We start from the raw sequence: 17083 nt of genomic DNA on the forward strand, positions 1-17083 counted from the left end.
ACAGTCAGGGCGGCTAGGGTCTGGAACCAGCTTCCAAGAGAAGTGGTGCAGGCTCCTACCCTGGGGGTGTTTAAGAGGAGGTTAAATGAACATCTTGCTGGGGTCGTTTGACCCCAGTATTCTTTCCTGCCATGGCAGGGGGTCGGACTAGGTGATCTACTCGGGTCCCTTCTGACCCTACAAACTATGAAACTATCTTAGCCATAGCTTCCAGCATATCTACTATTTTCCCCAACGTGGTATCATCTTCAAACTTGCTGAGGCTGCTCTCTATCCTACCTTCCAAGTCACTGATGAAGATATTGAACATACCGGCCTTGGAAGCACTCCACTTGATACAGTTTGCCAACTAGACAGTTGAGCCATTGACTACTACCCTCTGAGCCCAGTGATCTAGCCAGTTTTCTATCCACCTTACAGTCCATTCATCCAATCTGTACTTCCTTAGGTTGCTTGTGAGAATGTTGTAGGAGACCATATCAAAAGCCATCCTAAAGTCAAGGTATATCACATCCATTGGACTTCCCATGTCCTTAGAGCCAGTCATTTCATCCTAGAAGGCAACCAAGTTGGTCAGGCATGGCTTGCCCCTGGTGAATCCATGAGGACTATTCTTAATCACTTCTCCTCCAAGTGTTTAGAAATGGATTTCTTGAAGACTTGCTCCATAATTTTTCCAAGGACTGAGGCGAGGCTGACCCTATAGTACTCTGGATCCTCCTTCTTCCCTTTCTTAAAGATGGGCACCATATTTTCCTTTTCCCAATTGTGTGCAACCTTTCCTAATTGCCATGATTTTCAGAGATAATGGCCAGCAACTCTGCAACCACATTGACCAGCTCCTTCAGTGCCCTTTGGTGAATCACACCTGGCCCCATGGACTTGTATGTCCAGCTTTTCTAAGTAGTCCCTAACCTGTTTTTTCAGCACTGAGGGATGCTCACCTCCTCCCCAAACAGCGCTGCCTGCTGCAGTAGTCTGGGAGCTGACCCTGCCTGTGAAGACTGGGGCAAAAAAGGGATTGAGCACTTCCTGGTTTTCTGCATCCTCTGTCACTAGGTTGCCTCCCCAATTTAGTAAAAGACCCATGCTTTCCCTGATCCTCCTCTTGTTCCTAACATACTGGTAGAAAGCCTTCTTGTTACCCTTCACATCCTTTGCCAGCTACAACTCTAATTGTGCTTTAGCCTTTCTGATTTCATTCATACAGGCCTGACCAATACTCTTATACTCCTTCCTAGTCATTTGTCCAAGTTTCCACTTCTTATAGGCTTCTTTTTTGTGTATTAGCTTACTGAAGAGTTCTCTGCTATGCCAAGCTGGTCTTCTGCCATGCACGCTAGTCTTCCTGCATCCCAGAATGGGTTTGTTCCTATGCCCTCAGTAAGGGCTCTTTAAAGTACAGCCAATTCTCCTGGACTCTTGGCCCCTTCTGACTGGCTTCCCAGGATATCCTGCCCAGGAATTCCCTGAATGAGTCAGAGTCTGCTTTTGTGAAGTCCAGGGTCCATACTCTGCTTCTACCCTTCCATCCTTTTCTCAGGAACCTGAACTCAATCATTTTGTGTTCAATGCCATCCAAATTGCCATCCACTACTATATTTCCCACCAATTCTTCCCTGTTCGTGAGCAGCAGGTCAAGAAAAGCATGGTGCCTAATTGGCCAATCCAGCAATTGCACCAGGAAGTTGTTCCCAACACTTTCCAAAAAGTTCCTAGATTGTCTGTGCACTGCTGGATTGCTCTCCCAGCAGATATCACAACATGTGCTCTCATAGCCCTACTTTTTCTTAAAGGAAACAGTTAAAACACCATGACCATCACAACCCTAATACAAGAAGCTTGAAGGTTAAATGCCACACACTTAATATTAAGAAAAAGAAAGAAATCAGAAACCAGGTCTTTCCTCTTTTAGGCAGGAGTGACATTATTGCCTGGTTTGCTATATCTATCCAGTTGTACCAGCAAAGAAACCTTTGTGAGGATAGGGAAGGAAAAATCCTCCAACTCAGACCACAATCCACAATCAATAGCCCTGACCTTATAGTAACTTCTAGTGCTTAGATACTCTTCACTTTACAGAGGCAGAGAGAGGTCAGGGACTGATGCACAGTACTGTGCACAGCACCAAAGTTATTAACTCTGCTTCTTCTTTAAGCCACCCTTAAATCCTGCTATGCAAGAACAAAGAGGGAGCTTTCAGAGAACTAAGCTCTGCATTTCAGGAGCTAGACTTACCATCTTCTTGCTTGTACAGAACTGCAGCTGTAACCATACCTTTGCCCAGCTTCCTCAGGAGGAAGGGGATAAGATTTAACCCACTGTGCAACTAAAAGAAGGACTTCCATGCTACAGCAATATAAAAGTATCTCTACAAAATGTGATTTGTCCTGTGATCTGTAATTCTGTTTTATTTGCCCATCTGTGCCTAAATAAAAAACTACCTTCTTTGCACTTCACAGCTCCTTTCTTGAACCTGTGATAGTTATAACACTTTCTTTATGGGTCAGAGTCTGATTACATGAAAAGTATGAACTAGCAAATTGCCTGTCAAGAGTCATGGGGCGGAGGAAGGGAGAGGTCAGAGGCCTGCGTTGCTCCTGCCCCCTCTGCCTTGGGTTGGGGTCCGGTTTCTCCCCCTTCCACCCCCCACCACCTCAGGTCTGGGTCTGCTCCCCCGCCTGCTGCTTCAGGCCTGGGCTCATCCCCGCCCTCCCCACCATTGTTTTGGGTCTGGTTCCCCTCCGCTGCTTTGGGTGCAGGACCGTGTGCCCCCCCTGCCTTTCAGAACTGGGGGGAGGGGATCTTGCATGTGGCGGTGGCTGGCTGGCCACACACTGCCACCAGTAAACCCTCTTCCCCTTATCACTCCTGTCCCTCCCTCCCCTCTTTGTTGCTGCCTCCCCGTCCTTGCCGGCTATTCTGGGGGTGGGGGGGAGGGGGACCACCCAGCCCCTGGCTCCAAGGCGGTGCTGGCCTTGCCCTGCCACTCCGGACCTTCAGTCCCTGCTCTCATGGCAGCACTCCCCTGCGTGGAGGGATGAGGCCAGCACCACGCTGCTGGCCTCACCCCCCACTCCAGCCCCTCTGTCCCTACTGTCATGGCAGTGCTCTGCTGTGTGTCTCTGTCTGTCCACAGCACTATGACTGGCTGCCGAGACAACCAATCAGAGTGTGAATAAAGCGTTACAGACAGACAGACTAAGGCTTTTATCATATTAGAATGATGAAATTAAGCTTTACAACTACATTGCCAGGTCAAAGCCTAATCCCCACAAAGTCTCTTATTCAAGCAAAACTCCATTAAGTACAGATAAGAGGATCTCATGCTTGTTGCTGGAGAAGAAAAGGTCGATTTGATGAGAGCTAAGCCAAACTAGTTTGGCCTGCTCCTGGCTATTCCAAATAAGATAAATAGACCTTGTTTTGGCTAATAGGTCAAATATTTTGATTATCTGATCCGGTGTCCACCTACAATGAAATAATACCCTCCCCCCAACACATACAAATAAGTTAAATCTTACTGGCTTTCAAAACTGAGACATTAGATGAGCTACATAGAGTATTCCACCAAGGCCTGAAACATACTATTCTTGTAAGATTTAGTTTCTTGTATAATGCCCTGAAAAATATACCCATGCACTTCAAACTTACAACACCTTAAAAATAGCTGCATTTTTCTCCTCATGGGGCTCTGCACTTTAATAAAATTAAAAAATTAATGGAAAGTAGACAATCAAAACAAGACATTCTGTGTGCAAAACAGAATAGGACTTGACCAGCACTTTAAAAGACCAAACATGAAATGGGAAGAAAAGTAATATAGTACATAGAACTGCAAGAAAATAAATCTTACACATGTGATTTGGCAGTATGTTTCACATTAAGCTGAAGCTTATTCTAAGATGGTCTTGTTCATTCTTCATGCACTGTACCCCATTGACATATATGGCATCATACAAAGAAATGTAATATCTCATCCAATGCACTAAATGTCCTGATGGAAAATATGTAGGAGAAACCAAACAACTCCAAACCAGAATGAACGCACACCAAAAATCTATCAAAGACAAACGTCTCACAAGACAACTACTCTCTCTCGAATTTCTCAGTTCTAATCCTCAAAGAGAACTTACAAAACACCTTTCATAGATAAGCCTATGAACTTCACTCCATTAATCTACTGGATACAAAAAATCATGGACTAAATATAGACACTGGAATTATGGCACAGTATAACCTGCCTGCCATCTGATAATCCCAGGTAACCTGTCTGCATTTTACTAGCTACATTCCCTTCCTTCTTCTCCCAACCTACCTGTCTCTCACTTATTGTGTCCCATTGTCTCAGATCCTCACCGCCACGTGTTTGTATTCTCACAGACCTGCATTTTGCATATTTACCCTATTCCACCCAGGAGAGCACACAAAACACCAGCAGACTCTCTCCAATGCCAGAACAAGAGTTTTTGTGCCCGAAAGCTTGCACATAACATTTTTTCCAACTATTCAGTTTGTCTAATAGAAGACACCACATTTATCCAAAGAACCTTGTCTGCCTATGTCCTTAGCCCAACAAGGCTATAACCAACACCCCATCATACAAAGAAGGGAAGGCAAGGTCTAACAGTTACAAACTGCTGGAAGACCATTTTAGACTGGACATAAGGAAAAAATTACTTCCTAAGTCTCCAAAGTCTGGAGTAGACTCCCCCAGAAGTAGTGCAAGCACCTACTCTGGATATGTTCAAGAAACGCCTGGATGCTTATCTTGCTGGGGTCATCTCACCCCAGCTGACTTCCTGCCCTTGGGCAGGGGGCTGGACCCAATGATCTCATGAGGTCCCTTCCAGCCCTAACATCTATGAAATCTATGAATCTAGCACCGGGTGAGGTTATAATCACATATCAAGCAAGTATGTGACATGACACAATCTTTATTCAAAACAGAAAAAGGAAGTCTGTATATTCAAGGTCACTTGACTAAGAAAAATAAGCTTTTATTCAGCTTATCCCTGTAAAGGCAGTTCAGCCCTTGGAGATTCTTTTCTGGCTACTATATCATCAACAGAATTTTTGACCCAGTTCCAGCTGCGGAAGCTTTATTGATGTTGAAGATGTGCAAGCCAGAAAGAACATGACTTGACTTTACATCCCAGGCCATGTTTGTAGATATAAACATACATTTCTACTTATAAACATATTTCTATGCATGAGGAAAGACACTACCACCAGTAGAAGAGGTCACAGAGTAGTGACATATTGGTCCCATGCCAAGGGAGGACAGGTCTCAACTCCAGCCAAACCTCTCTATCTGTGGTTTTCAGCCAGGGTGCCATGGGACCCTGGGGTGCTATCAGAACTCTTGAAGAATGCTGCAAGATGAGAGGAGGTAAGCAGATAAACACAAGCTCAGGTTTGTCCCTGCCTGGCTGATTCCCCACTCCCACTGCCCAGCCCTTCTGCAAAGAGATAAGCACTGTAATATATAAAGTTAGTTTTTAAAAATTTGGTGCCATTCAGTTCACAAGGTAAGGAGGGGTGCCTGATGTCCAAGAAGGTTGAGAACCACTGCTCTAAGGAATTGTTTTGGCAGAGGATTCCTAATATCTCTGGGGTGCTCTGTCTGATCCCATCTCACCAATGAATCATATCCCCTTTGTACATAACACACAAATCCAAACATGCTGATGGAGTGCAAGTTGCAGGTAGCTTGTGTGCTGTACTCCATCTGTGGTTATTTTCCACTGCAGCCTGGGTTCTACCAGAAGAATCCAATGAATTAATTGGGCCAACAATCTGTACACTACAGCCTTACAGTCCTAAAAAGTGCCAATTACAATTTATAAACAAAAGAAAGCAATGAAAAAACAGAAAGAGGAATACCATGTACTATTACAACAGCACATAATTTTCTAAACTAAAATATTTCTCCTGATTCAGTATCCAGAATCAGATACAGAGCTAAAGAGATGTATTACTACTTACACACCAGATCCATGAGGTTTAGTGTACAGCTTTAGAGACTGAGTTTAGCAAGCGTATAGATTTAGAGCTTATTCCATCAGTAGTCTCCTGCTATCGTACAGGCTAGGGACAGACATCACACATAAATTGGTTTAAGTGATCAGAAACTGGTTTATGCCTCTAACAGAATAGACATTCAGTGCACATAAACCAGTTTGAAAATGGCTGAAAATGGTTTGAGATAAACCTGGTTGAATGACATCCTGAGGGGCCGTGGCTACGATGTGATGATTGACGTGCTCATAATGGGAATGCTCGGAGCCTGGGAACCCAGTGATGAGAGTATCCTGCGTGCCTGCCGCGTCTCCCGCCGCTACGCCAAGCTGATGCGCTGCCTCATGGTGTCTGACACCATCCGCTGGTCCCATGACATCTACATAGTACACATCATGGGCTACCGCCAGTACTCCGACCCCACCAGACAAACCGACGCCGGACTGGACCCAGAGGAGACCACCTGAACTCCCCCTCTGCACCAGATGGACTTCACTTAGAGAGGATTCATCAGCAACGGACGACCCTGCTCCACCTGAAGAGGACCCCTGTGATGAGACTCTATATGGACTGAGACACTTTCTTCGAACTACTTCCTCCACCACTGCAGACCATTGTAATGGATTTCTTTCTCTCTCAGTGTCACAAACCCCCTCCCTCTCCTTCCCCAGGCTTAGTTGGCTAACGTTGTATTTTCTGTAACCTAGTTCTGTTCCCCTCCTCACCCCCATCCCTCTAATGTCTGTCCCTCGCTCGGGCAATTTGTATTTCCCGACCGGCTTTGTCATCTTTTTGGATTCACAATCCTAAACACATACTAATAAAAGTCAATCACTTAACTGATTTGGGCATGGGTGACTGGTGCTTCCTGGCTCTGGGGGTGCACCAGCAGCCGATCGCTGATGGGGAGAGAGGTCCCCCCAGTGGCCAATCAGTGATGGGGGAGGAGTCCCCCCAGCAACCCCAGTACTGGCTCCATGCAATGCTCATAAGCCCCAGACAGGGAATCTTCCTCCTCCTCCCACCGCAGGGTGGGGAGGGGGGCTCTGTTCTATGCTGGAGGGTACTCTTCCCCCTCCTTCTCCCTTGCCTTCACCACTGAGGGGTGGGGAGGGCGGACTCTGTGCAGGCTGCCCAGCCCCAGCCCTGGCCCCAGAGGGGGACACTTCCCCCCCCGTGGGGCAGCAGGGGCTCTCTTCAGTGCTGCAGGGGAGAAATTCTTCCCCTTCCTTTCCCAATGCCACCACCCCCATGAGGCAGGAGTGGAGGCTTTTATGGTGCTCCCTGGCCTGGCCCAGCTGGGGCACAGGGAGTGGCTTTAATGGAGTCACAGCTGCCGGGGGTGACCCTGGTCCTGCAGCCCGGCAGAGCCTGGCCTTGCTCAGTCCCAGCTAAGGCAGCCACTTGGTTGGGGGCAGGCCAGGCTGCAGGGGTAGGGCCACTCCCAGCGGGTACAGCTCAGTGATGGGGAGGTGAGCAGAGTCGGGCAGCTGCTTCCCCTGTCAGCGAGAACAGCCCAGCATGCGCAGCCAGTGGCTGGATGGACAGCACCTTATCGAGGCCTGTTCAGAGGCACTGTGGGTATTTGCGAGGCCTCTGCGAGCCTTGTGGTGGGTGGCTGCTGGTCTCTGGGCCCGCAGCGCCTCTGAGCAGGCCCAGATAAGCAACTGCCTGACCAGCTGCTGGCCACGGATGCCAGGTGCTCATTGATAGAAAAAGCAGCTACCTGGCTGCTCTCACCCCCCTATCACTGAGCTGCACCAGCCAGGGCTGGCCCCACCCCCACAGCCTGGCCTGGCCTGGCCCCACCAAGCGGCATGCAAGAGCCTCCCCTCCTTGCACTGTGGCAGCAGGGGGTGGGGGAAGGAGGAAGGGAAAGAGTTCCCTTCCCAGTGCTGAACAGAGCCCCCCTCCCCACTCTGCAGGGGGGAATGTCCCCTCTGGGGCTGGGGCCAGGCAGCCTGTACAGAGCCCCACCTTGGTGGTGAAGGCAGGGGAGGAAAAGGAGGGGGAAGAGTACCCCCCAGCATGGAACAGAGCCCCCCTTGTCACCCTGTGGGGGGAGGACAGGGAAGAGTTCCCATCTGGGACCAGGCAGCATCACATGAAGCCCCCCCCTCTCCACTCCTCGGTGGTGGGGGAGAAGCAAGGGGAAGAGTCCCCTTCCAAGGCCAAGCAGCCTTGCAGTGCCTCCCTCCCCACCCCACAGTGGTGGGAGGGAGGAGAGGGAAAGAGCCCCCCCTCCAGTACCAAACAGAGCCCGCTCCCTGCCCTGCGGCAGTGAGGGAAAGGCAGGAGGGGGAACAGTTCCCCTCTGGGGCCGGGCAGCCCTGTGCGTGGGGATTGCTCCCAGCTGTCAGGAACCTGCTGGGGTGGGCAGAGCTCTCCCTTCCTCCCTGCTACCAAACAGAAACTCCCTCTTCCCCCAGCCTCTGAGCCCTGCAGGCCAGGGTGGGTGTTTAAACCCCCCCTCAGTCTAACTCATGCCTGTCAGGGCTTGGCCATGTCCCCCTCTGCTCAGCTCCCATGTTGGAAGAGAAGGGCTGCTCTAGCGCCCCCGGGCTTCTGGCCTGGAGGCATGTGCCAAATACCTATTCACTTGCAAACCAGTTCACTTTCTCCAAGTTAGACTAACCTTGAAAGATTGAATCAATTCAGGCTGAGGCTTTTTGAATGTCTGTCCCTAGCCACATCGTTCTATACCAACAACACCTTGCAACAACGTTGAAAAATAGCCAATACCAATTACCAATTTCTTTCCAAACTAGACCAGGTTCAGGAAGGTACTTAAGCATAGGTCAGGTCATACTGAAGTAAAGGTGCCATTCATGTGCATAAGCTTAGTTATGGACTTAAATAGCTTGTTGAACTGAAGTTAGAAAACATAGCCTTCTTTTAAGTATGGCATCCTCTACATTACTTACCAGTAACAGAGAACAAAAGTCTCTTGGACTTACGAGAAAAATGTGGAACTAAACATATGAAACATTGAACAAAAATCATATTTTACAGAAGTTTCTTGCAAGGGGATATAATTTACTGCTACCCATGTCTTCTGTTATTATGCTGCTGTTTTAAAAATAATCTCCAAGAACTTTAGGATTTACTGATTGCATTACAGGTAAGAAAAACATTGTTTTTGTTTAGATGACTAAACAAGTGGTGTAGAGAATGTAGGTTAAAGTAAAACATTTTTGCTAACACACTTAAAAACTTTCAACAAATAAATTTAAATCTCCAGAGGAAAAGGAAAAATATTAGGCTTGTTACAGGAAATACAAATAATATTCAATAAGCTATTACTTCCAATAGGATCATAGTTGTAGTCTTGAGAAGATTCCTCTCTCCTGTTTTCATTTTGTTGCAAGACATAATGAAATCTTTTTTAAAAAAAAAACCAAGAAACAATATCCTATTATTGTTAGTGCACCAATCATGTCATTGTATTACTGGCTTAAAAACCATTTGATATTTCAAAACAATCATTACCCACCTCCTCTAATGTAGTTAATTTTGTAGAAAGAGAGTTGACTTGCTTTTTCTATGTTGTAAAAGGAAAAAAAAAGTTAATTAAAATATGCTAGAGGGAAAGGAAAGTCCAACTAAATAAAGGTCCAGTATCTGTTAGTAACAAAGACCAGGACTAATATTATGGCATCTGCATATTAATCTTCATTCAGTGTTTTGATTAAAAGAAACATGTCTTGAAAACTAAATTTGATATATTCACCTATCAAATTCAGTTTTCAGCATGTGAATTTGATACGTAAATAGACTGAATTAATCTACCAGGTTTATGAAAGGATTAATAATGGTTCTTTTCCCTCATCGATTTATCCCTCTATCTTGGTATCAAATTCTTACTGAAAAATGGCTCTTAGAGATGACCCCATAGAAAAGACACCCATTTCTTTCATGTTTCACAGCCCCTAAATCAGCAGGAGGTAGAAATATTTCAGATAGTGATATATTCCCTGTAATGGAACAAACTGAATTCTCCTTATTGTGGGCCACTTGGTCATGAAATATTTCTTAACACTCCCTACTTGTAGTCAGCAGACAGAAAGAGGATCCTTCATTATAACATCATTAAAAGGTTATGAAGGAATCTTCTATAAATCAAACATTTCCCCAACAATTAGAACAGGGGTTGTCAACTGGGGGTATGCATAACCCTGGGGGTACTTGGAAGGGGGCTAGGGGGTACACGTGGGTGGGTGGGGACAGAGGGCTGCCACGCACCACCCCATGCCACACACTCCCAGGAGCAGGGCTGGGGGAGAGGGGGGAGGAGGAGGGTCAAGGGCAGCAGCTCCCCTCTGCAGGCTGCAAAGGCACCACTAGGGTGGCTGGACACTGGGGAGGTTGGAAGCTCACGTGGCAGCTGCCACTACCATCCACTACCCTGTACTGCCACCATGTGCAAGCCCTCGCTCCAGGCTCTGGGTCTAGCCACCGCCACCCTGCTCCATGTCCAGCCACCACTACCCCCTGTTCCACTCCAAGTCTGGCCACTGCCACCCCCCTGCTCTACCAGAAGTGTACCCAGAAGGGGTACGTTCCTTAAAAATGGTTGAAAAACCCTGAATTAGAAAAAAACCCCCAACATTAGATTACTACAACTTTAAGGGTTATGACTGAGTTATTAAAGCATCTGATACTTTCCCACAAATGCTCCCAAAATTTTATATTTAGATTATTTGCGAGTCCTTATCAAGTAGGACCCCAAAATATTTTGAAACTAGCAAATTGCCTATCAAAAATGACGGATAGGCAGGGACACAGGCCTGTGTGCCCCCCCCGCCACTCCCCCACCAATCCAGGTCCAAGCCCGCTCTCCCCACTTCCCCCTGAGTCCGGGTCCATTCCCCCACTCCCTCACACCCCACCTCTGAAGGAGCTGCTGGGCCGCAATTGTCCTACGACCTGACCCAGGAAGGGCCCCAGTCACTGTGAACGGGGCCCCAGCCAGGTCATGAGGCAATCAGAGCCCCATGTCTGATCCAGGGGTGCAGCCCACAGCCCCTGTTCTATGCAAGGGGCAAGGGACAGCTGCAGCTGCAGGCTGCACTCAGCCTCTGCTCTGTGCCTTGCTGCCACTGCATTGGCAGCAGCACCATGCTGTGCCATGTGCCTTGCTGTCCAGCTTGCCCAGCAACAGAAGGTGCCACGCTGGACCACTGTCAAAGAAGCAGCAGTGATCTGGCCCAGCCATGGCCCCCTCTCCCTCTTGGCTCTCCAGCGCTGTGCCTTTGGAGGAGCCACCAGACTCAGGCTGCCCCCCAACCCAGCCCGGCTGGGGCCCCGTCACCATGAACAGAGCCCTGGCTGGGCCAGATCATGGGCCAATCAGAGCTTGTCCAGGAGTGCAGCATGGGGGAGCCAAAGAGAGGGCACATGTCCTTCTCCCCCGACTCCTCCTGTGTCTGGCCCCATGCGCCCCCACCATCACCTAGGAAGGGGGGGGAAGCTTGCATGTGGCATCTGTAGCTGCCCATGCCCCATGCTCAGTGTCTGGCCATGTGCAACCACGCCCACCTCGCCTCCCTGCTTCCCCTCCTTGGGTGGAGGCAGGCAGGATCCAGGGAGTGGGGCAGGTGGTCAGGGACACGTTGGGATGGGGTGGGGCGCACTGCTGCAGGGCTGTGCAGTGCACCGGGGAAGGGTGCAGCTGCAGGGCTGTGCTGCATGCAATGCCCACTCCCCTCTTCTCTCCCTCCCTGCCACCTCCCGCTCCCTGCTGGCTGTGGCAGGAAGCAGAAGGCAGTGGGGAGGGGAGCAGGTACGACACAGTGTGCTGCACTGTGCGGCAGTGCCCCATGGCAGCACACCAGGTGGCTACACCTTGCAGCAGGCAGCGTGGCACAGCTGGGAGCATGCCATGCCATGCTTTTCCCCCAGCCACCTGGCCCACTCCCTGGCCCCCAGCCTCCTCCTGTCTGTCTGTCTGTAATGCTCCAGGCTAGCCAAATTGCTGCCTGCCCTGTGGGCAGCACAGAGTTGGCCCAGAGTATTACAGACAGACCAAGTAGGGCTGTGCAAAGTTTTGCTGGCTGTTTCATTTCAACACTGTTTTGACCAATTTCGAGGTTGAAACAGCAAAACCGGAACAAAATAAAGGCCATCGAAATAGCCTTGAAACAAAATGAAGCTGGTCGAAATGTTTTGACTATAGGTTGGGGATGGGAAGTCATTTTAGCTGGGCTGACTTCCCATTCCCAGCGCAAGATCCGGTAGGGGGAAGCAAGGCAGCCCTGTTGGGCTGCTTTCCCATCCCTTGCGCTAGATTGCACCCTTGCTGCAACCTAGCGCAGGGGACTAGAAAGCAGCCCAGCTGGGCTGACTCTCCATCCTCAGTGAAACATCTAAAAAGCGTTGGAACAGCCTTTCTGTTTCATCGGAACAGAACAGAACAGCTGTTTCAACTGGAAGTGAAATTCGATACGAAACTGTTCCGTTGAACCATCAAACCTCAAAGCAAAATGGAAAAGTGATGTTTTGCACATCCCTAAGACTAAGGCTTTATTATATTAGAATAGTGAAGTGAAACACTGCTGACAGTTTGTATGACCATTCCTTTAAAACAGAAGTTTTCAGCCTTTTTTAAGGAGTGTACCCCCTCTGGGTACACTTCTGGTGAGGCGGAGAGGAGGTGGCAGCAGCCAGATGCAGAGGGAGGGAGAGAGCTTGCATGTTGTGGTGTGGGGTGGTGGGTCGCGACCATGGCTGCCATGTGTGAGGTCCTGCCCTCCCTCACCTCCTGCATCTGGCTGGCCTGGTGGTGCCTGTGTGGCCGTACAAAGAAGGTGCTGCCCTCGCTCCTCCCCATCCCCCTCCCTCTGGCCCTGCTCCTGGTTGGTGGCGGTGTGGGTTGGTGGTGCTACATCCCTACCCGCCCGCCTGTGCATACTCCCTACCCCTTTCCAAGTACCCTCGGTTGACAACCCCTACTTTAAAAAATAAGAATGGACATCTTTTCTTGGTGCAATATAAAAAACAAAACAAAAACACATGTACCAGACTTCTGCAATATCCATGAATCATGTGATTCTCCTCACAAAAGCTCACTAAATTGCTCTTGAAATCTTCAAGCTCATTCGATATACATTTTAAGTGTACAGGATACTGCTCCAATCTGAAAAATAAATGCGTATCAGCCATGCATGTGAGCGTTGCTCCTGAAGCTTTTAAAAACAGATTAGACAAACATTTGTCTAGGATGGCTTAGACAGGTATGATCCCACTTTGAGTAGAGGGTTAAACTTGATGACCTCCCAAGATCCCTTCTAGCACTGTTCTTATAAACTATATGTTTATTTTTAAAAAGGGACATGATTTAAGGATTATAAACCAATTTTTAAAGCACCTGATGCTTGGAGCTTCCACTAACATCCAAGAACTTCTACATTTAGATTATTTGCAGGTTTTTATCAGGTAGGCCTCAACATTTTTTGAAATTGTGAAGTGAAGATCACAAGATACCAAACTAGCTTTTAGATCTCTGGCAGCAAAAATATTGGTGCTTTGATACAGTCAAAATGTCTTGAAAATGGAGAATGGACAGGGGTTTGGAAAGAAAGAGAGAAGTATAGTAGAAAAGAATAAAACAAAAAAAGCAAGAAGACTGATGGCAAATTACACACATGCAAACAAAGGGGGGAAAATTAGTTATTGCCTAATGAAACTACATGAGATCATAGCAAACTTGTAGTGAGACATGAACAAGAGAGAGAGACATTTCTTACTGTATTTCCACAATTTCTCCCCAACTTCATCTGAAAAAATCAGGTCTCCTGGAGAGTTCCCAAACACTTAGTTAAACCAATCTAGTTCAGCCCCTTGTTTAGGGTAGCATCATCCCTGACCAAACCATCCCAGCCAAGTGTCTGTCTAACTTGCTCTTGACAATTTACAAGGATAGAGAGTCTACAGTCTTTGTATGTTAAGCCTGTCCCAGTACTTAACCAGCTTCAGAGTGAGAAACTTCTTTCTAATCTCTGACCTAAACTTCCCCTGCTGCAGTTTGAGGCCATTGCTCCTAGTCCTGTCCACTGCAGTCACAGAGAAAAGCCCATCTCCATCCTCTCTCTAATAACTCTTCATTATTTGAAGAGGTATTTGAAGACTGTTATCAATCCTGGCTCGGTCTCTCTCTTCCCGAGACTAAATAATCCTAGCTTTTTCAGCCTTTCCTCATAAGTCATGCTTCCCAAGTCTGTAATCATTTTTGTTGCTTTCTGCTCTCTTTCTAATCTGTCCACATCTTTCTTGAAGTATGGGGCCCAAAACTGGATATAGTATTGCAAGTGGTGTCCCACCAGTGCCAAATAAAGCAGAAGAATCATTTTCCTTGATTTGGAAGACACATTCCTATTAATACCATCGGCCTTTTTTACAACAAGAGCATGCTGTTGTCTCATATTCAGCTTATGATCCACAGTAACCTCCACAGTACCTGCAGCCTAGCTAGTCATTCCCTTGTCTGTATTTGTGCATGAAATTATTCCACCTGAAGTGAAAAAAAACTTAGCACTTGTCCTTGTTGCATTTCATTTGATGGATTGTGGACCATTTCTCCAGTCTATCCAAGTCATTCCAAATCCTAGTCCGACCCTCTAGGCAATTTGTTTTATTTGCACAGTTTTATAATTGAACGAATGACACATTAGTGAAGGTAGAGTTTAAATGAAACATTTTTTTTCAGATATAAGGATGCTGAGCAGAAAATAATCTATTCCAGGGATCAGCCATACCTTGTTAGTTTGCCTTTCAGTTCTGCAACTTCATCCATCAATTCCAGGCAGATTTCATCTGATACTTCCATTGCTTTCTGTGTACCCAGTACCTGGCCAGTTAATTTCTGATACATGTATTTTAAGTCTTCAACACTACTAGTTAGAGCATCCAATTGCCTTCAACAAAATGGAAAGAAAAAAGCATACCATTAATTCAGATATTTGGTTCAAATAACATTTAAATTTAAATCATATCTTAAGCAGAATACAATTTTCTTGCAACTGCCACCATGTTGATCTGGACCAAATCTGACATGGAGACTTAAAAAAGTTAGGTGTTATCATCCAACCTGTTGGCAGATGTAATTAATAAATAAGATGTCCCAATATCTAAAAAAATAAAAGTTTATATTTATGTGTAAAAATGTTTTTAAAGCCAAGAGATGCAGCTGCCTTAGATCCTGGATATGCCTGCCCTGCATGGCTGGATCAGGCCCCAGTTGGGCCATTTCCTCATGGCCGAATCAGGCCTGGCTGCGCCACTCTGCATGCCAGATCAGGCCACGGTCCATATCCAGCATGCAGACCAACATGGCACCATTTATCTGGGCCATGGGATGAAAAGGTTGGACATCACTAATCCAACATACATCTCTGAGTCTTCAGTTGCTCCTTGAAAAGTCTCAGCATCTTCCTCAGTTAAAAATACTATATTTCCTCCTGGAAAACAGATAGAAAATATCACAACGCTAATGCCATTTGTGAAATGCTTATATACATAATAGTTACAAAGAATGTGTCAAATATATTGCATATAATAATATTTATATTTATAATGTAATATAGTAGTGCACAAAACATGCTACATATTTTTAAAAAATAGGATCAAAGATGCTTACTATTTTTATCCGGGTTTCTTTTATTTGTAGACTTATTTTCAGTGGACTTATCTGAAATACTAAATTTTAGAAAAATTAATACAAGTTCACTTATTTAAAGATTAAAATAACCCCAGCACATTCATCCATCCCATTTTTCCTTTATGAGGAAGTTTGCTTTACTGTAATGCTGAATGCTACATAATCACTGTAGGTAACTGTAATGGGTCCCATACCTACACCAGTTGGCTGTAGGAGCAGAGAGGAAACGCCGCTTGCCGCAGGTGTGGGAATAACAATCAGGACTAAAATTGCCAGGACCGATGGGGAAAGCGTGGGTAGGTGACAGGTGGCGGGGTGGTTACAGGCTTCTTAAGGCCAGGACCGTGGCTGGGGCCACAGATTGGCTCTGACCTGCCAGGGTAAAGGAGCTCCAGACCACAAGGGACTGAAAGGAAGCCCCACAGCACCAGACACCAATGTGAAATTAATTGTTATAATCATGGTGTGACATGGACCAAAGCTCAGGAAAGATTTTAATTTGAAGCAGTTTGCTTATGCCTGCATTTATGTTTAAAGCTGGGAGACCAAAAGTGACTGTCAGAGGAGGCTTGGAAATCACAGCGAGCATCCAGAGAGACACTTCCATGTTGCTGGAGAAATAGATTGTGAACTGAGGGTCAGAGCCTGCAATGAAACAGACTGTGCCCAACAGGACAAATGATGAGAGGGGACCCGAGGCCTTAAGGACTGTGCGAGCAGGCCCAAAGCCCAAGGGGGGCAAGGTCACAGGGCTCTGAAATGGACCTGGGCTGAGGGGCACAGCCAAAGTCAAAGGGCCAAGGCCAGAAGGCCAAAGCCCAGGCAAAGGTTTAAGATCTGAAGGGCCAAGTGCTGCAGTGGAGGCCAGGGGAGCCCCTCCACCTCAATATCCAGGAGATGGAAAAATTGTACAGTGGAGTCAGGATTCTGAACCAAAGAGGCAAAGTTGAGACAGAGGAGAGTTAGGGCTGGAAGTACATCCTGAGTTCACTGACCTCTGAGGGCAGCCTCCCCATTTTAGTTTAACATCAAGGTGTGGCAAGTGAGACAGCAAGGTGGGCCCCTGAGAGGTCAGAGTGAGCAAGTGGGGCAGGCTCCAGGCAACCACTAGGGGGCGCTATGGCCACCCTCTGGGCCTGACATATTATAGTAACATTAATTACACAGCAAAATTGTCTCTTACTCTGCTGAGATGGACTATGAGTTTTATTGTAATATTTGTTTTAAAATGTGTTCATGTTGTTATAAGGGTATATTCCTCATCTTATTCATAAAGCTAGCACAGGAGGAGTGGGTTAAGAGATAGCAAAGCAAAGATCTGCTTATGTATGGGATAAGACAAGACAGACCTCTAGCATCAACAGAAATGTGAATAGCTTTGTTGGCACAACAACAGTGAGAAGGCTT

At 46.9% G+C, this 17083-nt stretch overlaps 1 protein-coding gene and 1 long non-coding RNA gene across 3 annotated transcripts in view; both read right to left on the reverse strand.

Annotated features, from left to right (window-relative positions):
- Nucleotides 1–13151, reverse strand: part of MRVI1 (murine retrovirus integration site 1 homolog) — a 227680-nt gene extending 214529 nt beyond the window's left edge. For both annotated transcript variants that reach the window (XM_019551457.1, XM_019551456.1), the window contains exons 1-2: nucleotides 13039–13151; nucleotides 9515–9562 (exon numbers count right to left, since the gene is read on the reverse strand). In XM_019551457.1, coding sequence (XP_019407002.1) covers nucleotides 9515–9562; nucleotides 13039–13065 — 75 coding nt within the window. In that variant the 5' untranslated portion in view covers nucleotides 13066–13151. The remainder of the gene's footprint in view (nucleotides 1–9514; nucleotides 9563–13038) is intronic.
- Nucleotides 13152–14780: 1629 nt separating this feature from the next.
- On the reverse strand, nucleotides 14781–15715 carry LOC109321092. The gene is made up of 3 exons (XR_002103972.1): nucleotides 15656–15715; nucleotides 15407–15476; nucleotides 14781–14933 (listed from the first exon to the last, which is right to left on the reverse strand). It is a non-coding gene; the product is annotated as an uncharacterized LOC109321092 (long non-coding RNA).
- Between the last annotated feature and the right edge of the window lie 1368 nt (nucleotides 15716–17083).

This window comes from Crocodylus porosus, unplaced genomic scaffold (genome assembly GCF_001723895.1).
Source record: "Crocodylus porosus isolate Cpor-Errol unplaced genomic scaffold, CroPor_comp1, whole genome shotgun sequence".
NCBI lineage: Eukaryota > Metazoa > Chordata > Crocodylia > Crocodylidae > Crocodylus > Crocodylus porosus.